Source organism: Fistularia commersonii, chromosome 22, assembly GCF_037954325.1.
Source record: "Fistularia commersonii isolate RoL2024-O1a breed Wild chromosome 22, RoL_Fcom_v1.0, whole genome shotgun sequence".
Lineage (NCBI taxonomy): Eukaryota > Metazoa > Chordata > Actinopteri > Syngnathiformes > Fistulariidae > Fistularia > Fistularia commersonii.
The window spans coordinates 14,005,398-14,029,464 of NC_141305.1; the positions used below are offsets into that span (position 1 = coordinate 14,005,398).

At 42.1% G+C, this 24,067-nt stretch overlaps 1 protein-coding gene across 1 annotated transcript; it reads right to left on the reverse strand.

The window, feature by feature from the left end:
- Window positions 1-1,548: 1,548 nt before the first annotated feature.
- LOC147221771 (uncharacterized) lies at window positions 1,549-23,754 on the reverse strand. The gene is made up of 14 exons (XM_086169227.1): window positions 23,748-23,754; window positions 23,391-23,600; window positions 22,182-22,259; window positions 20,570-20,716; window positions 16,608-16,702; window positions 16,254-16,470; window positions 15,713-15,898; window positions 13,303-13,388; window positions 12,081-12,174; window positions 11,942-11,968; window positions 11,586-11,795; window positions 6,700-6,777; window positions 4,465-4,611; window positions 1,549-1,691 (listed from the first exon to the last, which is right to left on the reverse strand). Exons 1-14 carry the CDS (start codon window positions 23,752-23,754, stop codon window positions 1,588-1,590), a joined length of 1,686 nt encoding a protein of 561 aa, XP_086025353.1. The 3' UTR covers window positions 1,549-1,587.
- Window positions 23,755-24,067: the final 313 nt, after the last annotated feature.

A 24,067-nucleotide genomic window follows, 5' to 3' on the forward strand; every position in this document is an offset into this window, starting at 1 on the left:
AATTTCATCCCTGATGTTCTTCCACAGCTCTGGTCTTGGCTATTGTGGAGAGGTTGGATTTTGTTTGATTGGGTGTGTGGACGGGTGTCTTTTGTACAGGTAAGAAGTTCAAATGGGTGCAGTTAATACAAGTAATGAGTGGAGAACAGGGGGGGCTTCTTAAAGAAAAGCTAATAGGTCTGTGAGAGCTGCCATTCTTACTGGTTGTAGGTGATCCAATAGTTATGTCATGCAATAAAATGCAAATTGATTACCTAAAATGATTGTGGAGACGAAGGCGAGTTCTAACACCAACACAAAGCTGACAGTCAACTTCCTTGGACCATAATGTCCCTGACCAAAACCACGCCCCCAGCCTATAGTGCCGTGGGGTGAGAGGCCACGCCCCTTAGCATTCGCCACACATCCCCTCCGCAAATACCCTGCAGCGACTCCCGAAAACAAACTGGTGTCTGATGGGAGGTATGAGCAGCCTGCCATAACGACTGTATTATCCCTAGGTTAAAGCAGCAGGAGGCACTATATGTTGGACCTGTGGAGGCACTGCTAGGGTCCTGGTGGCAACCTCGAATCCGGGGAACACAGGGAAAGGAAACACAACTTCCCCAACCAGTCTCTGCTCCGGCTTCAGCCGATCCAGTGTGACCCGCTCCCTTTGCCCTCCAACCTGTTTCCAGAACTCAGACCGGCCCATCATACAGGGGTTGAAGAGGCAAGTGGTGAGCATCATGTCTCACAAACACCAACTGAGCCAACTTGAGCTCTGGAGGCAAAAGACTGTGGAAAACAGTGGTGAATGGGGCCTGGAACCCGAGAGCTGTTAGCAAGAAAGGAACTGCAGCCAGACGGGGTGGAGGAGCAAATCTCTTTGGCAAAAATTCCCCTGGGACTTGTAGCGGTTCACAGAGAGCCAGCTCAGCAGGTAATGCACTGAGGTCATCCTTAGGGGTTGAACACAGCTCCAGCACAACCCACAGTAAATGGTCTACCTTGTTGCCATCCGAGAGCGCAGCCGCAGCGCTGCCTTGGGGGACCGGTGGAACAGTTCACACAAGCCATTAGCCTTAGTGTGGTAGGACATTGTATGGTGTACTTGAGCCCCCAATGACCCTGCCACTGCCAACTAGAGCACTGATACAAACTGTGGGCCCCTGTCCAAGTGATGTCTGACGGGGTGCCGAAATAGGCAACCCGGGAAGAAAAAAATGCCTGCAACATGTCCAACATTGAGGACAGCGGGACAGCGGTGTTTGATCAACCACTTTGAATTGGTGAGTAAAACCCTGCTAAGAAGAGAGAGGGCCCGCTTGGTCAAAGTGCCTGTCTGGAATTGTAAACAGCTCGAGGAGCGCTCTGATGCAGTGGTGACTCTTAGTGTGCTGGCACACCACATAGGAACAGATCATAACTCTGCTCTGAGAAACATGAGCTGAACTGGTTATGTAACAGTTTATGCTCAATCAGGAAACCTGTGTTAGTTTTAACGACTATAACGACAGATATGCAAATCAAAACAACTTTACATGAGTGTTTCATTCAGTGCTTTTTTATTGACATGTAAGTGTGAAGGGGAGTGCTGTAGGCGTTTTAAAGTAATGTGCAGCAGTTTTTGTCACTGCCCCCACCGGCTCTGACTGTCTCTCCGGTCCCTCCACTGGAAGGCTTCCCTGCTCCGCTAGCCGGTGTACCAGCTGAAAAATAAAACAGTACACATGCAAATTGTGTAAGTATTTATATTGCATATTTTTTGAGCAGACATCAAGAAGGGCCTCTTACTAAAAGAAATGAAAAAGTAAATGGAAGTGTCAGAAACACAAATAAAAAGTTCCAAGCCAAAAAATAAGGCAGCAGCACAACAATGTTGTAAAAGAATGACAGTACAAACTCAAACGACAAAAAAACAAGGTATTTAGCTAATCTGAAAGCCTCTTCTAAGTTAGAACTGAAGAAGCCTCTCGGATGAGGGGTGAAATGTCTTCAAGAGAAGAAATTCAAGTCCAGTTGCAACAACAAGAAGATTTCGACGAGAATTCACCATGACCTGGATGACTGAGAACCTCCACAGAAAAGCTTTTAGCAGTTTTTTTTCATGATCTGAGAGGCCACAGATCTCAAGTTATGTGCAAAGCTGTTGTGCAAGGTCTCCACTTGATGATGAATAGAGAGTGGTTTATCCGAAACATTATTTTTTCTTGAATGCAGCGACCCAGAAGTGCTTTAGTTGTTGCTGTCGGTAGTAAAATATTATTTTCTAAAGCATTTGATTGAAAGTCGTGACATTATCATAAGAATTATGTTTTTTGTTCCGCTAAAATTCTCCATATTGTTCTAAACAAACCCTATGTGATATGTATCATCATTTTGCTGTGTGCTGTGTGTCATGTGCTGTAACTCTGTGGTAATATTTTCAATTACTTTCACAAGGAAACAATGTGGATAACTATAATTTACTTATAATTACTTATACTTATATACTTATAATTTACTCAAATGCTACATACACTAAAATGTTATTTGGAGTTGGATATTAAATTGACCCCTCTGTGCGCTGCCACCTTAGCGTGGTAGAGGGGTTCGTGTGTCCCAGCGATCTTGGGAGCAATGTTGTCGGGGGCTAGATATATTGGACTCACCCCAATGCAAAGTGTTGGGTCTGGAACCAGGCCTCTCAAGAGGGGCTGGATTCATTTTTATTCTGGAGTTGCCCAGAGTGAGAGGCGCAGGGTAGGCATATTGATTGGGACAAATGGCTCCCTGCTCTGAACCCGAGTTATTAGACTTCTGTGCTCGTCATGGATTGTCCATAATGAATACCATGTTCAAGCACAAAGATGTCCATATATGCACTTGGCACCAACACATCTTAGGCCAGAGTTCTTTGATCGACCCTGTGGTCGTATTTTGGGCTCGTGTCTGCATGCACTGGATACTTGGGTGAAGAGAGGGGCGGAGCTGTCAACTGATCACCACCTGGTGGTGAGCTGGCTCCGATGGTGGGGGAGAATTCCGGTTAGACCTGGTAGACCCAAACGTAATGTGATGGTCTGCTGGGAATGTCTGGCAGAGTCTCCTGTCAGAAGGAGTTTCAACTCCCACCTCCAGCAGAACTACAACCAAGTCCCGAGGGAGGCGGGAGACTTTGAGTCCGAATGGGCCTTGTTCAGTGCTTCTATTGTCAAGGTGGCAGACCAGAGCTGTGGTCGTAAGGGACGGCAACCCTCGAATCCGCTGGTGGACTCCAGGAGTGAGGGATGCCGTCATAATGAAGAAGGAGTCCTATCAGGACTGGATGGAAGGATGCATATTAAATTGAATTTATGTTTGAGTCTGTTGGCCTCTGTCAATCTAATAAAAATATAATAAAAGTAAACTGAAGTTAACTAAAGTACTTTAAACTATAATGTACTTTCACACGTTAGGTTAAATCAATTCACCCAAGTTAATTTTAGAGTGCATTATTTTTCTTATTTTTCATTTTGTGCATGAGCCGCAAAAGCTCTTTTCAGTTTTCATCCTGTGTCTAGTGGGAGCAATAGCTAACAAACACTTTTTCACATATGAGACACAGTTAGAACTCTTTTACACAGAAGAACCAGTCGATTCATTACTATTGATAAAAAAGAGGGACAAGAAAAATAAGACAGATTGAAGAGGGTTCTTGGTTCAGATTTCATGGAAGTAACCAATTTAATGAGTTATTGGAAGGGAAAAGTTCTACACAGTGATTGGCCAAGACAAAGGAATGCTATATATGGTTCCATCTTTAGTTTAATGGTATATGTGGAGTGAACTTTGCCAAGCTTATTAACAGAAGAAATTGGAATTAGCAGGTAAGCCCTATTGGAAGTTTAACCCACATTATTATTGTCCGTTAAAAGTCTCAAAAATTGTGCAAGTGAAGCTTTGTGAATATCAACCAATGAGTCGGGTGTAGTATTAATTAAAAACAGAGCCTTAACAAGTAATATGTAATTAAAGTGAAGGGCTAAAGTAAGAGATTGTATAATATTTAGGGTTGATTTCAGGACCAGAAAAGAAAATATCAAGACTAGAAAGAAAATAGTCTAATATTTCCATATGAGCAAATCTGCCAATGGAGAAGCAGGAAAAGTCAATGTTAAACCCAGCAGAAATTGTACTTTTATTATGCCAAATTGCTTTATAAACCTTTGTTAAAGCTACCAAGGTTTTGCTCCTTCTCCCTGGAATTTTGCTGAAGGAAAGACATACTGTACATTATGTTTTTTGGCCTTCTGCTTTTTTTTTTTTAAATTAGGCTTTTTGGTGTTTTTTTTTAAAGCTACTTAACTGTAGAAAACAGTGGACAGAAAAGTAGGCCAGAAATAATTATAAAAAAAAGGAATTTTACTGATAACAAAGTTGCAATAACCAAGAGCAAGATATGGGTACAATCCAAGTACTGCTACTCAGACAAAATACATAAATGTAAAAGTAAAATATTACCTGCCGCTACATTTCTTTCAAAGTATCCCTCATTGGTGATGTTGCCCCTTGGTCGGTACTGCCCGACCACGTAGACCACTCTGCCATTGGTGGCCATGCCCACTCCCAGTTCAGTGCTGTCCTTCCAAACAACCTGAGTAAAATGACCTGGAGAAAAACATTCATGAGGTAGAATCACTATGTACTGTTGAGAAGAGATTTATATTTACACAAATTTTGAGATCAGTCAATTGGTAACGGTTGACAAATGCAGCATCAGGGCAGCACGGGCTGTTGTCTCCCTGAGCCAGCCTTGGGAAAGCATGGGCTGGTGTCTCCCTGAACCCGGATAAATGTAGAGGTTTGCGTCAGGATGGGCATCCGACGTAGAACTTTTGCCAAAAGGTAGAGGTAGCAAGGTACCAAAAATTTAGAGGTAGAAAAGGCAAAACAAAGGGCATACAATGACTTCTGTGCTTGGTTTGAAAGTATGGAAGCAGAGAATGATCGATAAAGTTTGTCCCAGCAGAGAGATAAAAATGGAAAGTATCTGGATGATTACGGATAGAGAGGGAAATGTATTGAATGCTAGAAGAGTTATCGGAAGATGCGGAGAGTACTTTGAAGAGCTGATGAATGAAGAAAATGAAAGAGAGGCAAGGGTAGAAGAGGTGACTATTGTAGACCCCAAAGTAGCAGAGATCAGTAAAAGTGAAGTGAGGAATGCATTGAAGAGGATGAAGAGTGGAAAGGCAGTTGGTCCTGTTAATAAACCTGTGGAGGTGTGGAAGTGTTTAGGAGAGGCAGTGGGAGGGTTTCTGAGTAGATTATTCAACAAGATCTTAAAGTGTGAGAAGATGCTTGGAGAATGGAGTGTGATGGCGTGATGGTGTGATGCTGCCCATTTCTAAGAATAAGGGGGATGTGCAGAACTGCAGCAACTATCGAAGGATAAAATTAATGAACCATACAATGAGGTTAGAAAGAGTAGTGTAGAATATAGAAGTGTAAAAGAGTAGGGAAGGAGTGGTGGGAACTTGACGAAGAGCAGAAGTCAGCATTTGTGAACAGCAGTATGGCTTTGTGCCTAGAAAGAGTACTACAGATGCAGTATTTGTGTTGAGAATGCTAATAGAGAAGTACAAAGAAGGCCAAAGGGAGCTTCAATGTTAGAGTAGGTGAATTTGCTGTGGAAACCCCTGAAGGGAAACGCTGAAAGGAGAGGAAGAAAACTAGTATTGGTTGACCGAAGTCAGCATTTGTAAGCAACTATATGGCTTCATGCCCAGAAAGAGTACCACAGTATTTGCCAGAGGAACTCTGGTACTGTATGAGGAGGTCTGGAGTGGCAGAGAAGCATGTCAGATTGGTGCAGGACATGGATCCAAACTGTGAAACGATGAGGTGGGCTGCAAGAGTGACATAGAAGTACAAGAGGAAGGTGGGACTACACCAGAGATCAGCTCTGAGACCCTTCTTGTTTGCCATGGTGTGCTGATGGACAGGCTAAGAGATGAGGTTAGACAGGCATCTCTATGGACCATGATGTTTGCAGATGGCATTGTGATCTGTAGTGAGAACGGAAAGCAGGTGGTGGATAATCTCGATAGGTGGAGGTATGCTCCAGAAAGGAGAGGCATGAAGGTTATTTGCAGCAAGGCAGAATAATCTGTGAGAATGAGAAGTACCCAAATGGAAAAGTGAGGCTACAGGAGATGGAGATAAAGAGGGTTGAATTTTTTTAAAAACTCCAGGTCAATAGTCCAGAGCAATGGAGAGTGTGGAAAAATGGTGAAGTACTTTCAAGGTTGGAACAGTTGGAGAAAATAGTAAGTAGGTAATATGTGATGAGCCAAAATGAAAGGAAAGTTATTCAAGTGGTGAGACCAGTGATGCTGTATGGTAAGTTAGATGCTTTGGAGACAAGGTCCCCCAGACTTGGTTTATTTGTTTGTTATTTAAATAGTGAATATTTTGGTAGAAGAATGCTAAGGTTGGATCTGTCAAGCATGAGGCGTGGGGGAAGACCAAAGAGAACATTTTTGGACGTAATGGAAGAGGACATGAAGTTAGTTTGTGTGAGAGAGGAGGATCGAGAGAATAGAGATTAGATGGAAGAGGTTGACTCGCTGTGGCAACAACTGAAGGGAGTACCTGGAAAGAGAAGAAAAAAATAATAGTTGAATGGTGAATGCTTGTAAATGATGGCTTCTCTCCAAGGCTTGTATGCACACATCATTTTTCTCGGGGTTTTACCTGTGTTGCCATTGAACCCAGGGCTGCTCCAGTTATAATCCTTAGCCTCGCTATACCAGGAATCTACAGCTTCTTTTCCTAAACAGACAGAAATAAATGTTACTGTTTATCAGGGAGATGCAGGGGAATTGAAAATGCTAAAAGTATGTGTTTACTATGTGGAAGAAAAATACTGGGAGAATATTTTAAGAAGCAGCTAAATTGGAAATAGAAGACAGACTAAAGGAAACAACAAATAACATCCATCAAGCCATTGTCTACTGCTTATCCTAATGAGTCACCTGTGATGCTGGAGCCTATCCCAGCTGCCATTGCTCGAGGCAGGGTACACCCTGGAGTGGTCGTCAGTCAATTGCAAGGCCACATAAAGAGACAAGCAACCATTCATTCTGTCATTTGCACATCTGGGCAATTTTTCCCAACTAACATGCTGTATGTTTTTGGACTGTGTGGGAAACTGGCAAAAAAACCCATGCAGAACTCCACACAGAGAGGTCCCCTCTCAGAATGGAACCGGTGTCCTTCAAACTCTGAGGCCAAAGCTGCATCACCCAACAAATAACGTTCTTATCTGAAATAAGTTCTTTTCTTCTTCTTCTTCTTCTTCTTCTTCTTCTTCTTCTTCTTCTTCTTCTTCTTCTTCCTCTTCTGATCACAATGTCAACTGGAAACATCATGGTCCATGGAGATTCCCATCTAACCTCATCTGTCAGCCTGTCTATCACCACTGCAAACAAGAGGGGGATCAGAGCTGATCCCTGATGGAGTCCCACCTCCACCATGAATTTCTCTGTTACCCGTACTGCACACTGTACCACTGTCTCACAGCAAACATACATGCCCTGCACCAGTCTAACATACTTCTCTGCCGCTCCAGACTTCTTCATACAATACCAGAGCTCCTCTCTTGGCACCCTGTCAGATGCTTTTTCTAGGTCTACAAAACACAATGCAGCTCCCTCTGGCCTTCTCAGTACTTCTCTATACTGCATCTGTAGTATTCTTTCTAGGCATGAAGCCATATTGCCGTTCATAAATGCTGACTTCTGCTCTCAGTCTAGTTTCCACTACTCTTTCCCATAACTTCATTTGATGGCTCATCAACTTTATCCCTCTGTAGTCGCCGCAATTCTTCACATCCCCCTTATTCCTAAAAATGGGCACCATCACACTTTGTCTCCATTCTTCAGGCATCTTCTTACTCTCTAAGATCCTGTTGAATAATCGAGACCAACTGCCTTTTCACTCTTCATCCTCTTCAACGTCTTCACTTCACTTTTACGAACCTCTGTTACTTTGGGGTCTACAATAGTCACCTCTTCTACCCTTTCCTCTCATTCATTTTCCTCATTCACAAGCTCTTAAAAGTACTCTTCCCATCTTCCCATTACTCTTCTAGCATCTGTCAAATACATTTCCCTCTCTATCCTCAATCACCCGGACCTGTTGTACATCCTTTCCATCATTATCTCTGTTTCGCCAACCTTTATAGATCATTCTCACCCTCCTTACTATCCAACCGAGCATACAGGTCATCGTACGCCCTTTGTTTTGACTTTTCTACCTCTATCTTTACCTTACGTTGTATCCCCCTGTACTCCTGTCTGTTCTCTTCAGTCCTCTCAGTATCCCACCTCTTATTTGTTTACCACTTTCTCTGTATATACTCTTGCACTTCCTCATTCCACCACCAAGTCTCCTTATCTACTTTCCAGATGATACGCCAAGTACTCTCCTACCTGTCCCCTGCTCTGCCTTTGTCCTCTTGATCTTCCTTGTCACCAGAGTCATCCTACAAACCACCATCCTATGCTGTCTGGCAACACTGTCACCTACAACTACTTTACAGTCACTGATCTCTTTCAGGTTATCTCATCTATACAAGATGTAGTCTGTCTGCATGCTCCTACCTCTGCTCTTATAAGTTACCCTATGTTCCTGTTTTTTTCTGGAAAAAAAGGTGTCCACTACAGCCATTTCCATCCTTTTTGCAAAATTTACTTAAGGTCCATATGTCCCTCTGAATTTCCTATCCTGTATACCAAATCTGTCCGTAACTTCTTCATCCTCTGTATTGCTTTCCCCAACATGTCCATTGAAGTCTGCACCAATTACTAGTCTCTCATTTCTGGGGATGTTCTGCATCACTTCATCTAACTCATTCCAGAACTTCTCTTTCTCCTCAAATTCACATCTTATCTGTTGAGCATAGCCACTAACAACATTGAGCATCACACCTTCAATTTCCAATGTTAGACTCATAAGTCTACCTGACACTCTTTTCACCTCCAGAACGTTCCTAACAAACTCCGTCTTCAAGATAATTCCCACCCCATTTTTCTTCTTTTCAGTACCATGATAGAACAACATAAAGCCTACTCTTAAGCTTCTGGCCTTACTACCTTTCCACCTGGTCTCCTGGGTACACAGTATATCCATCTTCCTTCTCTGCATCATGTCAACCAACTCTCTACCTTTTCATAGTTCCAATATTCAAAGTCCGCACTCTCAGTCCCAGGTTCTTTCCTTTCCTCTTCTCTCTCTTCTTCCGGACATGCCTTCCTTCTATCCTTCTTTGACCTACGATAGCCCAGTTTCCATTGGTTCCCTGTAGGTACCAATGGACCCTGTAGGTACCAATGGCGGTCCTTGTTAACCCCGGCCCCAACAATCTGATATGAGATTATTAGGTCTGATTCGCATGTTTGGTTTTGGCAAAAGTTTCACGCCAAAGGCCCTTCCTGACGAAACCCTCTGCATTTATCTGGGCTTGGGACCGGCTCAGGAAGACATTGAATGAAAGAATGAATGAATGAATGTAGACGTCAAGCCACTATCCAGAAGAAAATAGCACACTTCCAGGTGTACATTGGAAGACGCACCCCAAAGACAACCTGCTGAGTGACCAGGAAAACAGTGCCTGAAAAAGGCTGAACTCAAAGAAACCTTGATCATGGCATTACAGGAGTAAGCCTTGAACACAAACTACCATACCAGACAAGCTGCAGGCTTTGTAAATATGCCCCTGAAATAATTCAGCACATAACAGCAGAGTAAAAGCATCTGTCAAAAATAGCATACAGGGAGTGTCAGGGAGCAAATAATACGGAATAATGGCATAAAGATTAGGTAAGAGAAAAATAGATTCAGAATGCAGGATATTGAACCTGCAGTGGACAAACAATAACTTTTTTGTTCAAGTCAAGGAAAAGGCTGTTTGTCTCATCTGTCAAGAGACAGCGGCTGTTCAAAGAATACAATCTGCTCTGACACTATAAATCCTGTCACAAAGATAAGTATGATAGCTTGCAAGGCCAAATGTGAGCAGACAAGCTCTCAAAGGTAAGAAGTGGAGAGTAAGAAGTGCTCAGCAGAGTACATTTGTACTCTAAGCTCAGCTGAAACAGTCCTTTGTTCGAGCGAGCTTTCGGGTTGCCCAACTGATAGCAAGCAGCGGTAAACCTTTCGCCGATGGAGAATTTGTCAAGAAATGTTTGAATGCTGTCGTGGGGGAGGTGTGTCCCGAGAAGAAAGACGTCTTTAATGTTGTGAGTCTGTCGGCGACTACAATCACAAGACGGATTAAAGAAATTAGGTAATGTATATGCTCAGCTGCAGCAGAAGACGAAAGACTTGGACTTTTTTTCAATAGCACTGGATGAGAGCACGCATGTGCAGGACACAGCGCAGCTGCTAATTTTTATTTGTGGAGTTAGCGTAAACTTTGAAATGTCTGAGGATCTGGGAGCCCCCCAGAGTCTCAAAGGGACTATGACGGGGGAAAATATTTTTGGCAAAGTATGCCAAACCACGGAAGAGTTGAAACTGGACTGGTCAAAGCTTGTTAGCATCACAACTGACAGAGTTCCTAGTTTGGTGGGTGGGTCTCGCTGTCTAACCGGGCTTGTGAACCGGGAGATGGAGGAATGGGGTCTTACCGCCCCGCTACAAGTCAACTGCCTAATTCACCAGCAAGCACTGTGCTGCAAAGTGTTGAAGTAGGATTCTGTCATGAAGGTTTTGGCATAAATGGTGATAAAATAGGGGTAAAAGTTTTATGCCAGATGCCCTTCCTACGCAACCCTCTGCATTTATCCAGGCTTGGGACCGGCTCAGGGAGACACTGCACCATGTCCCCGTGAGGCTGGCTCAGGGAGACACCGGCCAGAGGTTGCATTTCTTATCTGAAATAAAGTAAAGCCTTATAATTATAGCCTAAATTTGTAACATACCAAACCAGCAACAAAGACAAAGCAAACAAAGAAGCAAAACAAGTAACAGCAATGCATATGACAACAACACAATCTGAATTCTAATTATGCACCAAACAGGTTTGCCCAACAACTTGAAAAATGATGCAATAAATACTTTGCAGCACATGAATGTGTCATGTGTGCCGTTCAGAAGATTTGGCAACAAAAAACAAAACAAATGTATATCGAAGAAGTCTTCAATGTATTAAAGGTCAAATAATCATTGCGTAAAAGCTATTACCCTCTTTATGTTAAGGGTCAAATTGACCCTTAACATAATAAGAGGGTTAAGTCCTCAACAATATTTATTAAAATAATCCTATCTGGATAAATTCATCTTGAAACAACTTCAACTAAAACTGTCCAATAAATGGGAAATAAATGCCCAGAATAAAATCAAGTTAACTTCATTGATACCCAACTAAATGAAAAGATAGCCTTGATTTCTTCATTGAAATATATCTCATGTATATAGGTATGGGTGGATTAATGAATGGCTATATTTTATGCAATCATGACATAGGATTTCCAATAATATCTAGGAGCAACTGTACCAGCATTGTACTGAACACCAGCATTTTCAACTGAAAATGCTGTTGTTGAGATATTTGGTGTTGAAGAAGTGAGATCCACCTGTCAGTGAAAGGGGGACTGAGCTCCACATATGATAGATATTCTCCCCATCTGTTGTGTCGCTGTGTTTCTGGAGCCCAAGCTGTAGCAGGTAATCGGCCCACTTCTGAGCCGTTTCACTCATCTCACTGTTGAGGGTCATTGGCGGGGCTCCATGTTGTGCCCTGTAGTCGTTGTGTGTTTTCAGAAACTCCTGTTGAAAGCTTGAATCTGTAAACATATGGGCAACTGATAAGCTCTTATCTTTCCCCCCCTGCTGGTTTTACCAATGTCACTGTTTGGCATGAATTACTAATTTTCTCTGCTACTTCTCATTTTTTGTGGAAAGACAGTCTCTCAACATACAGAACACTAACCTGACATTTTGCCTGCAGTGCTGTGGGCTGACAAAAGGGCAAAGTTATAGAAAAAAAAAAGAAACAAATGGTTATAGACAATTCATGATCGAACTCAACGTCATAGATGTAAGAGACAGCATTAGTTTCCAGCTCTTACCTGGTTCAGAGGTGCAGGTATTTCCTACAAAGATACAGTTCCTTTCTACCACTGCTATTTGTATTCCTGAAGTGGGCGTCGCTAAATACTCCACCTGCAGCAGCAGTAAAAAACACTGTAAAAAATCCAGTGAGCCTGTGCTTTGTTTTTTCTATACCAGCCCTGTCTGTACAGCCCTGTGCAATGTATGCAACCGCGCAACCTCTCATTACGAACAAAAGACGCACATATTTGTAAAAGGTCTGACTTTGAGAATGACAGACAGTAGCCTTCGGGGCGGGTCTTGGTTTTTAAGTTCATGCCTTCCAAGTTACATGGTGGTTGTTGTGCACTGTTCTACTCTAGCCTCACACAGGGTACAATTTGTCGTGCAATGAATGGAGCTAGAATTTGTCATTAGTAATAACTAATAATTATTAATGATGATTATGGGTTTATCAGAATATCATTAATTCAGTATTGATATTTACCTTAGCTTGGGGCACCGCCAGCAAAGCTGGAAGATGATAGCTGAATGGCGGAATACAGTTGAAGGAAAAAGCTTTTGTCTAATTTAACATGTTTGATAAATAAGGTGCAAATTTGAGCACTGACCCTGTCACACATTCTTGTCATAGTGCACACAGAAACTTCCAGGAAACTCCCCCTTTAAATTATCATAACATTTATTTAACAACCCAAAGTGTGTGTTAAAGGACTCAGAAAAAAAACAATGAAATGGCGGCCTTGATGAAGGACCAAAGGACTGAATGGGTTACTAGGAAAAGAAAAAGGAAGCAGAGAATTGGAAAAGCAGCAAGGTCGCTAAGTTAGAAAGTGTAACAACGGCATGGGAATGCAGTTATGGCCCAAGGCACGATAGGAAAAAAGCAATTTCAACATCCACAAATCACCGATTGATGGCTCGTGCTTGCCCAGATACTAAAACTACCCCGTTAGACCAACTTGATCAGTGAAGTTTTAGGGAGATCGTGTAGTTTTAGGGACGGAAGGTCTATTTTCAATGACGCTTTCGTCCGTTGGCTTATGAGCGCGACAAGAGAGGGTTGGCGTCTCAAAGATCTTCGGGTGCAGTCTGCAGAACCGCTAAACAGGTTGGGACGTTAAGCTTGGATTGATGGTGAACAATGGGTTTTGCTTCTATATACAGACACCTCTTGTGGACTAGAGAGTAGCTATGGGAGTGGTGTTTCAGTGCGCACTTTGTGTTTGTGTGTGTCACAGAGCATATCTCCGTCTGCTCCAGTGGGTGAGGGCGCTGGGACGAGCCCCCCTGTAGTAGGCGGCTTGTCCTCTCATCTGTCACCTCTGGAAAGTGGACCAGAGTTAGGTAGAAGGTGAGGATGAGTTTATTCCAGGGTCGATCCTTGGAACAAAGGATTGGATTGATCCCTTGTGTGTTGATCCCTGGTGGTTGAGTGACAGCTAGACATTTTCTGGCAAAAGTTACACATTTTTCTTTGCTTTTCCAGAAGTACTAAATTTGTTACTTATCTCAATTTTAAGATTTTGCTGCATTGAGTCCTCTCATACAACCCACACAGATTTATATTTCTAATTTCCTGTGTTGTATGTTTACTGACAAGCCTTTTCACAACTTCCACCATTCCACCATTTCTGTTAAATTTTCTCTGGTGTGTCATTAAGGTTTGGTTTCTCGTCTTGTGAGTTTACCCTTCATTTTCAGTTCTGCAGATCAGCTGTCATCGGTTCCTTCCTATACCTTATCCTGTCATTCTTGTGCAATAAGCTTCACTGTATCAGAGTTCTTTTTTGTCTTGGGGGGTTCTCAGTCATCCTGGTCATTTTCTTTCTTTTTGTTGTTGTGTTTCACAGCAGAGTGTTTAGGGAAGAGATTTTACACGGAAGCATTCAGATTTCGATTGCTGTGGACTGCAACTCCTATTTTGTAACATCACTGCATAGACTATTTTCAGAATCATATGTTTTCCTTTTATTTATGGCCAGTGGTTGTAACGCGTGTAGGTGCAGAATTGCAACCATGTGACAACAAACACACTTTGTAGAGGATTGGGGGCTCACTAATCGACATCAAGGGTCTGAATTCTACAGCCCTTATAAAATACCACGTGAATGGGCTGGAAACAGCACAAACACACCTTTGTGCGATATAAGAAGCTACTCAAGGACAGAAATTGACGGCTTTGAGCGAGCCTACTGTCTTTTCTTCCTCAGAAGGGGAAAAAGGGACTGGAAACTCATTATGGAAAGCAAACATTCGTGGTTGGATTCCCGGCTCCTCCTCTAAGTGTTGTTGAGCAACACACGGAAGCCCTCACCGCTCCCCTGCAGCCTACTGCTCATGGCTCATCCATGATGGCTTCAATGCAGAGAACCGATTTCTCCACGAAAGATTAATAAAGGATAAATTATTATTATTATAGCTAAGCAGTGTTGTTGCGGTTATTCATAGACTGTGGCTGTTACATTTGACCACCAGAGAGCACTATCACATTTGTTTTCAAGCTTTCTTGTGTGGAAACTGTAATTGGCCAAATCTAGGGTGTCTATACGGCGTAGTGCAACCGTTAACTGACAATAACAACATTTTTTGTGGAAGAATTTGAAGGAAGAATATGAATTACCGGTCAGCAATATTATGATACATTAAGTTGTACTGGTTATTACAAATAAATATTATTGATAATATCTGTTTTTTTGTTATCAGTATGGCATTAAGGGGTCATCATTTGAAAGGGTAAACCAAACAAAATGAGTTATTTTTGTTTTAAAATACTTTACAGGCTGTTTACCGACCAAAAATATTTTATGTGAGTGAAGATGACGTTTCGTTAACTTGTCCCTGAACAGGATAAGGAAAAAGCTTATCAAAAAACTTTCTCTTAGTCAGTGGATTTGATCAACAATTGTGAGTTGGTGAGTAAAACCATGCGAAGAAGACGCCTTGTTGGAATCAGAAACAGCTTGAGGAATGTCGTGAGGCGGCGGTGAATCTTAGTGCGCTGGCAAGCCACACATGAGGCTGCCCAATCCTTGATGCCTTTGCAGATGCCGGGCAAGACGAACTTTGAACTCACCAACTTCACAGATGCCCGAACTCCTGGGTATGAGCGGGAGTGAACTGGGTCAAAAACCCAATGAAGCCAGGCCACTGGAATCGTTGGGTGGCGACGCCTGATAGAGATGTGACAGACGGGGGCAGGAATACCTTCCTGCACTTCGCTGGCCGGCCGCCATAGGCGAGAAATCCATCCCAGTGTGCATGGAGCACATGAGTATCCATGACAGGCAGTCAGCAACGGGATTGGACTTCCAGGCCACATGCTGAACATTCGTCATGAACTCCGAAATGGCTGTGAGGTGGCATTACTGGTGACCAGACCACGGCTCAGTCACTTTCGACATGGCGAAAGTCAGTGGCTTGTGATCCACTCAAGCCGGGAAGCGTTGGCCTTCCAGCAGGAACCGGAAATGATGCATCGCCAGGTGCACAGCCAACAACTCCCTGTCAAAAACCTTCTTCTTGCACTCGGTATCCCATAGTTTGTAGCACAAGAATGCAAGTAGCTCTCATGCATTCCCCACACTTTCGACCATAGCCCCAACGGCGATGTCAGATGCATCAGTTGTCAATGCTACGGATCTCATACGTGTGGGATGAGTGAGAAGGGCTGCGTTAGCCAGGGCGTGCTCAGCCTGGACCTGTTCAGGAGTCCAGTCGACCATGTCACCCACCTTCTTCAGCCACAAAGCCCCATAAAGTGGCTGAAGACGGTGGGCAGCTTGAGGGGTCAAGCGGTTGTAGAAATTAACCATGCCGAAGAACACCTGCAATGCTTGAACAGAGGATGGGCAGGGAAATACCACTACTACTTGCACTTTAAAAGGCAATAGGACTGTGCCTTACGGTGAAATGAGATGAGATGAGATGAGATGAGATGAGATGAGATGAGATGAGATGAGATGAGATGAGATGAGATGAGATGAGATGAGATGAGATGAGATGAGATGAGATGAGAGATGAGAACAACTTTATTTATCCCGAAGGAAATTGTTGTGCCAGAGTTTCAAGCAAAAAGTGATAGATAATCCAAGATAATCCAAGATAATAGATGATCCAAGAAGTCAATCACTGGTAGTCTAACTGATACTTAGTTGGGTTGACTATGAGGCTGTGTTTGTCCAACTGACGGAAAACCTGTGTAAGGTGCGCCAGGTGCTCATTCGCCAACACGCTGGCCACCAGTATGTCTTTGAAATGGATGAGCACAAAAGCAAGGTCACCATGAGCCTCTGAAAGGTTTGAGCAGCACCCTTCAAACCAAAAGGGAAACGGGTTGATCACCGTGGTCTTGGGCACATCCTCCATGTGCACAGGCACCTGGTGATGACTGCACACCAGGTCTACCTTGAAAAGATGGTGGCGCCCGACAGTCGTATAGAGAAGCCTTGAATGTGGGAGATGGAGTAGCAGTTGTTTGCGGTGATGTTGTTCAAATGGCAAAAGTCACCGCAAGGATGCCACAACCCATCATTCTTGGGCACCATGTGGAGCGGGGAGGCCCACAGGCTGATGGACCGCCTTATTATCCTCAGACGGCTCATGGTGACAAACTCCTCTTTGGCCATGGCCACTTTGACTATGAAACAATGAATTTTTGATGAGTTTTTTTTTACTCTATTTACTCTTATTTGGATGTATTGATGTCAATTATCTTCTTACAAGGCAATATTTCGAGCTTATTTTTGTACCAACTCAGGGTTCGTTAAAATTACCTGAATATAAAGATTTTAAATGGGATAAAAAAGATCCGATAAATGCACCAGAAGAATAAGTCAAGACTTGATCAACCCCGGCTGAGTCGCCTGGGCGAGGGTGTATGATGTTGCGAGACCCCAGGATACATCACTGAGGATGCATCCCAGTGCATCCATGAGCTGTTTCTTGTATATCTAATGAGAAGTTGCAGTGTGCCAATACTTGAATAAAGCACACTTCTTGAATGCATAACACAAATATCACCAGGGCAGCCATCTGTCAGACCTGCAGTGTATCCGCTCTTTGCTCAATTACTCGGTAAGCTCTGCATGGATTTATTCAAGCAGAGGTAAACGTGGTGACAGATCATAACTCTGCTCTGAAAAACATGAGCTTAAATGGTTGTGTAACAGTCGTTACATACTCAATCGGCCAAACCTGTGTGAGTTTCAAAGACGATAGCGACAGATATGCAAATCAAAACAACTTTACATGAGTGTTTAAGTTGGTGCTTTTTTTATTGACATAGAAGTGTGAAGGGGAGTTTGATCTAGAAACAGTTACAATGATGAACAAAAAGGAGGCAGAACTAGAGGTTGCAGAGACGAAGATGCTGAGGTTCTCTTTGGGAGTGACCAGGATGGATAGGATCAGGAATGAGTCTATCAGAGGAACAGCACATGTTGGATGTTTTGGAGAGAAGGTCAGAGAAGCCAGACTGAGATGGTGCGGTCATGTACAAAGGAGGGATAGTGAGTATATTAGTAGACGGATGCTGTAATTGGAGCTGCCAGGCAAGAGGTCTCGAGGAAAACCAAAGAGAAGATTTATGGACGTAGTGAGAGAGGATATGGAGGTAGTTGGTGTGAGAGAGGAGGAGACAGAGAATAGGGTTAAATGGAGAAAGTTGATTTGTTGTGGCGACCCCTGAAGCGAAAAGCCGGAAGAAGAAGAAGAAGAAAAAGAAAGGTGAAGGGGAGTGCTTTGGGTGTTTTACACCCCAATAGCTAAGAATGTCTTTCTGGTCCCTCCACTGGAAGGCTTCCTTGCTCAGCTAGCCGGAGTACCAGCTGAAAAATGAAACAGGACACATGTAAATCGTGTAACTATTTATATTGCATCTTTTCTGAGCAGACATCAAGAAAGGCCTCTTACCAAAAGAAATGAAAAAGTAAATGGAAGTGTCAGAAACACAAATAAAAAATACAAAGCTAAAAACGAGGCAGGCAGCACAACAATGTTGTAAAAGAATGAAAGTACAAGCTCAAACTACAAAAAAAACCCAAGGTATTTAGCTAATCTGAGAGGCTTCTTCTAAGTTAGAACTGAAGATGCCTCAAGTGAAGAAATTCAATTCCAATTGCAACAACAAGAAGATTTCGACAAGATTTCACCATGACCTGGATGACTGAGAACCTCCACAGAAAAGCTTTTAGCAGTTTTTTTTCATGATTCTGAGAGGCCACAGATCTCAAGTTATGTGAGAAGCTGTTTTGCAAGGTCTCCACTTGATGAAGGATAGAGAGTGGTTTTTCCGAAACATTATTTTTTCTTGAATGCAGCGACCCAGAGTGCTTTAGTTGTTGCTGTCAGTAGTAAAATATTATTTTCTAAACCATTTGATTGAAAGTCATGTGACATTATCATGAATTATGTTTATTGTTTCCCTAAAATTCTCCATTATGTTCTAAACAAATCCTACATGATATGTATTCTCATTCTGCAGTGTTGTGCTGTCGCTCTGTGGTAATTTTTTTAATTACCTGTGCAAGGAAACAATGTGGATAACTATAATTTACTTCTCAAATGTTACATGCACTAAAATATGTTATTTGGAGTTGGATATTAAATTCAATCTACATTTGAGTCTATGGCCTCCGTCAAACAAATAAAAATATAATAAAAGTAAATTGAGGTTAAGTAAAGTACTCTAAAGTGTAATGTACTTTCACTCGTTAGGTTTACTCAATTTGTGTGTGAAATGCAATCCATATTCTTATTTTTCATTTTGTGCATGAGCCTCAAAAGCTCTTTTTATTTTTCATCCTGTGTCAAGGGCACAAGCTAACAAACCCCACTTCAAGTACATCAGGCTCTTGCCGGGGAGTTAAAACTAATGTAACTCTTTACTCTTCAGTCAAGCATCTGATGCATCTATTTCTTCATTCAAGAAAAGAATGAATTCTAAATTTCACAAGATGAAACTTAAAAATGTAAAAAATATGTCAGAGGAAACTTGGGTTAAAAAAAAGGGACACTGATCCCTTTGGGGATCAGTGTTCTGGAGATGTTCCAGGGAAAATAATGAGATTCAATTTTCCCTTATTCATTCAACAGCATGGAGATAGCCAGGGCCATAAAATGCTGCGGTTTAACAGAAGATACCTCTTTTAGATTTTCAGCACCTTTAAAAAATAATGGGGAATAGAACTCAGAGCTTTCTTTGTAATCTAATATCTTTTAGACTCAAAGGAATTTAGAACAGTCGCCAGCTTTGAATCGATGAACTAAACAACTAAATACAATTTCATCACAAAACTACATGATCCCTTGATTTTTCATAATACGTTCCAAGGGGGGAATGAATATATTACAAAACGGATCGGGCTCAGAATTTAACCTTGGGGAATTGGACACAGATGCATTTGTTGAGACAGCGAACTACCACAGTAGAACATTCTCATACAACACCCTGAAAAAGAAGACATCTTGATGTTCTCAAAACAATAATTTCAGTTAAATGACACTGACGAAAACCTGACCAAAGTTTGTCCAAAAAGAACAGTTTGTCAGATATGAGAAACGATCACAACTCTTTTGCACAAACAAACTGGAGGAAACAATACTATAAATAAAAAAAAGGGAAGAACAAGAAATGAAAGACAGATTGCAGAGGGTGCTTGGTTCAGATTTCATGGAAGTAACCAGTTTAGTGAGTTATTGGAGGGTAAAAGTTCTTCACAGTGAGAACCAAAACCTTGTCGATAGACAATGGAAAACAATGGGAAAATTCATTGCACTTTTCGGGAAAGGTGGTGACCTATCTCTTCTTAAATTCCATATATTTGCTCATCAACTGACAGGAAATGGGATCTGACAAGTCTGTCATTATGGCCTGAAATTAATGGCATGCTGCTGAGACTTAATAGAGGATTTAAATCTTGGGTTTGTTCACAGACGTGGGCCTGTGGACATATACATGCCACATTTCTAAATGTGAATCCATAAATCCATCTACAGAACAGTCCTGGCTATCGTCAGGAGCCGCAAAGGAAAAGTTTTGCAGATGATCCAGTTTCTTCTCCATTGTCACCAGGAATGTTGGGTAGGGCAGGATAGAAAGAGAATAGCCTAATATTTTCATACAGGCAAATCTGCCAATGGAAAAGCAAGAAGTAAATGTTAAATCAAGCAGAAATTGTACTTTAATTATGCCAAATTGCTTTCAAAACCTTTCTTAGTGCTACCTAAGTTTTGTTCCTTCTCCCTGGAATTTTGCTGGAGGACAGACACACTGTATATTATTTTTTTGTCTTTCTGCTTTCATTTTTTTTTTAATTAGGCTTTTTGGTGTTTTTTTTAAAGATTCTTAATTGAGGAAATTAGTGGACAGAAAAGTAGGCCAAATAGAATTGTAAAAAAAGGAATTTTCCCGATAACAAAGTTGCAATAAACCAGAGCAAAATAAGGGTACAATCCAAGTGCTGCTACTCAGACAAAATACATAAATGTAAAAGTAAAACATTACCTGCCACCACATTTCTTTCAAAGTATCCCTCATTGGTAATGTTGCCCCTTGGTCGGTACTGCCCGACCACATAGACCACTTTGCCATCGGTTGCCATGCCGACTCCCAGTTCAGTGCTGTCTTTCCAAACAACCTGAGTAAAATGACCTGGAGAAAAACATCCATGAGCTGGAATCACTGTGTGCAGCTGAGAAGAGATACATATATTTACACAAATTTTGAGATCAATCTCTTATAATGTTGCACTGAAAATGTTTTATATATATATATATATATATATATATATATATATACACATATATATATATACACACACATATATATATATATGTAGTAATGGCATGGACTGGTGTCTCCCTGAGCAAGTCCTTAGCCCAGACAATGCAGAGGGTTGCGTCAGGAAGGACATCTTTTGCCAAAACCAAACATGTGAATCAAACCTATTAACCAGATCATACTGGATCGGTCGAGCTCCGCGTTACCAATGGTTACCTACCTACCAATTGGTACCTACAGGGTCCATTGATACCTATAGGGTACCAATGGAAACTGGGCTACTGTAGGTCAAAGAAGGAGAGGAGGAAGGCGTGTTTGGAAGCAGAGAGAGAGGAGGAAAGGAAAGAGTGTGGGAGTAAGAGTTGGAACTTTGAATATCGGGACGATGACAGGAAAAGGAAGAGAGAGTTGGTCGACATGATGCAGAGAAGGAAGGTGGACATACTGTGTGTCCAGGAGACCTGGTGGAAAGTTAGTAAGGCTTGAAGCTTAGGAGCAGGATTTAAGTTGTACAATCATGGTACTGTCAGGAATGTAGTAGGAGTTATTTTGATATTTGTTGATATTTGATATTCCTATTTGTTAAGAATGTTCTGGAGGTGAAAAGAATGTCAGATAGACTTATAAGACTGAAACTGGAAATTGAAGGTGTGATGATCAATGTTGTTAGTCGCTATGCCCTGCAGTGTGAGTTTGAGGTGAAGGAGAAGTTCTGGAATGAGTTAGATGAAGTGATGCAGAATATCCCCAGAGATGACAGAGTGGTCATTGGTGCAGACTTCAATGGGCATGTTGGTCCAGGAAATAGAGGGGATGAAGAAGTGATGGGCAGATTTGGTAAACAAGATAGGAATGCAAAGGGACAGATGGACCTTGAGTAAATTTGTCAGGGGGTAATATGTGATGAGCCAAAATGAAAGAAAAGGTATATACAAGTGGTAAGACCAGTGATGCTGTATGGTTTAGACAGGAAACAGAGCCGGAGGTTGCAGGGCAAGTTAGATGCTTTGGAGGTCTCCCAGACTGGGATGTTTTGTTTGTTATGTACAGAGGAGGCATAGTGTATATTTTGGTAGAAGAATGCTGAGGTTGGAACTGTCAGGCACGAGGCCTGCAGGAAGACCAAAGAGAACATTTTCTGATGTAGTGTAAGAGGACATGAAGTTAGTTTGTGTGAGAGAATAGTGATTAGATGGGAGAGATTGATTCGCTGTGGCAATGACTGAAGGGAGTACCTGGAAGGAGAAGAAAAAATAATGGTTGAATGGTGAATGGTTGTAAATGATAGCTTCTCTCCAAGACTTGTATGCACACATCATTTTTCTCGGGGTTTTACCTGTGTTGCCACTGAACCCAGGGCTGCTCCAGTTATAATCCTTAGCCTCACTATACCAGCAATCTACAGCTTCTTTTCCTAAACAGACAGTAAAAGTATGTGTTTATTACATGGAAGAAAAGTGGTGGGAGAATATTGTAAGTGGCATTTAAATCTGAAATAGAAGAAAAACCATACCATTCCAGACCATACACCATCACTGGCCTCACCATTGTCTTGTACACTTTTCCTTTCATTCTGGTTGAGTCTATCACATATTACCCCTGACATTTTCTGACATGTGCTATTCTCCCTGATGGATTCATTCCTGATCCTATCCATTCTGGCCACACCCAAAGAGAACCTCAGCATCTTCATCTCTGCTACCTCAAGCTCTGCCTCCTGTCTTTTCGTCAATGTCACTGTTTCTGGATCACACAGCATCACTGTACGGTCTCACCACTGTCTTGTACACGTTTCCTTTCATTCTAGCTGATAGTCTTCTATCTCACAGTACCTCTGACACTTTTCTCCACCCATTCCAGCCTGCTTGAACCCATCTCTTTACCTCTTTTCCACACTTTATGTTCCTCTGGAGTGTTGACCCCAAGCACCTGAAATCCTCCAACTTCTTGATCTCCATTCACTGTAGCCTCATCGTTCCATCCGGGTGCCTCTTATTCACCCACATATATTCTGTCTTGCTGCGACTAACTTTCATTTCTCTCGTTTCCAGCGCATCGCGCCACCTCTCTGGCTTTGTCTCAACCTGTTCTCTGCTCTCACTACAGATCACAATGTCATCTGTAACATCATGGTCCATGGAGATTCATGTCTAACATCATCTGTCAGCCTGTCCATCACCACTGCAAACATGAAGGGGCTCAGAGCTGATTCCTGATGAAGTCCCACCTCCACCTAGAACTTCTTAGTTACCCCTACAGTAGATGTCCCTTTAAGTTCTCAACAATATGTAATAAAATAATCCTATCTGTACAAATTTCAATTTCCACTAAAACTGTCCTACAAGCCTGAAATGAATGCATGATTTCTTCATGGAAATATGTCTCATACATATCGGTTTGAGTGGATTATTTCAATCTTTAAAAAAGACTGTACTCAATGAATGGCTATATTTTATGTAATCATGACATAGGATTTCCCATTTGATCTAGGAGCAACTAAAAATGCTGTTGTTGAGATATTTGGTGTTGAAGAAATGAGATCCACCTGTCAGCGAAAGGGGGACTGAGCTCCTCATGTAATAGATATTCTCCCCATCTGTTGTGTCGCTGTGTTTATGGAGCCCAAGCTGTAGCAGGTAATCGGCCCACTTCTGAGCCGTTTCACTCATCTCACTGTTGAGCATCATTAGCGGGGCACCATGTTTTGCCCTGTAGTCGTTGTGTGTTTTCAGAAACTCCTGTTGAAAGCTTGAATCTGTAAACACATGGGCAACTGATAAGCTCTTATCTTTTCCTCTCTCGCTGGTTTTACCAATGTCACTGTTTAGCATGAATTGTTCATTTTCTATACTAATTCTCATTTCTTGTGCAAAGGCAGTCTCTCATCATACAGAACACTAACCTGACATTTTGCCTGAGGTTCTGGGAGCTGAAAAAAGGGCAAAGTTATAGACAAAAAAAGAAACAAATAGTTATAGACGATTCATGATCAAAATCATTGTCATAGATGTAAGAGAGAGCATTAGTTTCCAGCTCTTACCTGGTTCAGAGGTGCAGGTATGTCCTACAAAGATACAGTTCCTTTCTACCACTGCTATTTATATTCGTGAGGTGGGCTTCACTTAATGTTGCTAATGAGAGCGATGTCAAGCCTCCACCTGCAGCAGTAGTAAAAAGCACTGTAAAAAAATCCAGTAAGCCTGTCCTGTGTTTTCTATACCA

What these genes read in the sequence shown, in the direction of transcription:
- LOC147221771 (XM_086169227.1), bottom strand. An exon ending in AGTCCCCCTTTCGCTGACAG is followed by an intron (nt 22,260 to 23,390) that starts GTGGATCTCATT and finishes CTGTCTGTTTAG; the next exon opens with GAAAAGAAGCTGTAGATTGC. An exon ending in CACTGCAGGCAAAATGTCAG is followed by an intron (nt 11,796 to 11,941) that starts GTTAGTGTTCTG and finishes ATATGTTTACAG; the next exon opens with ATTCAAGCTTTCAACAGGAG.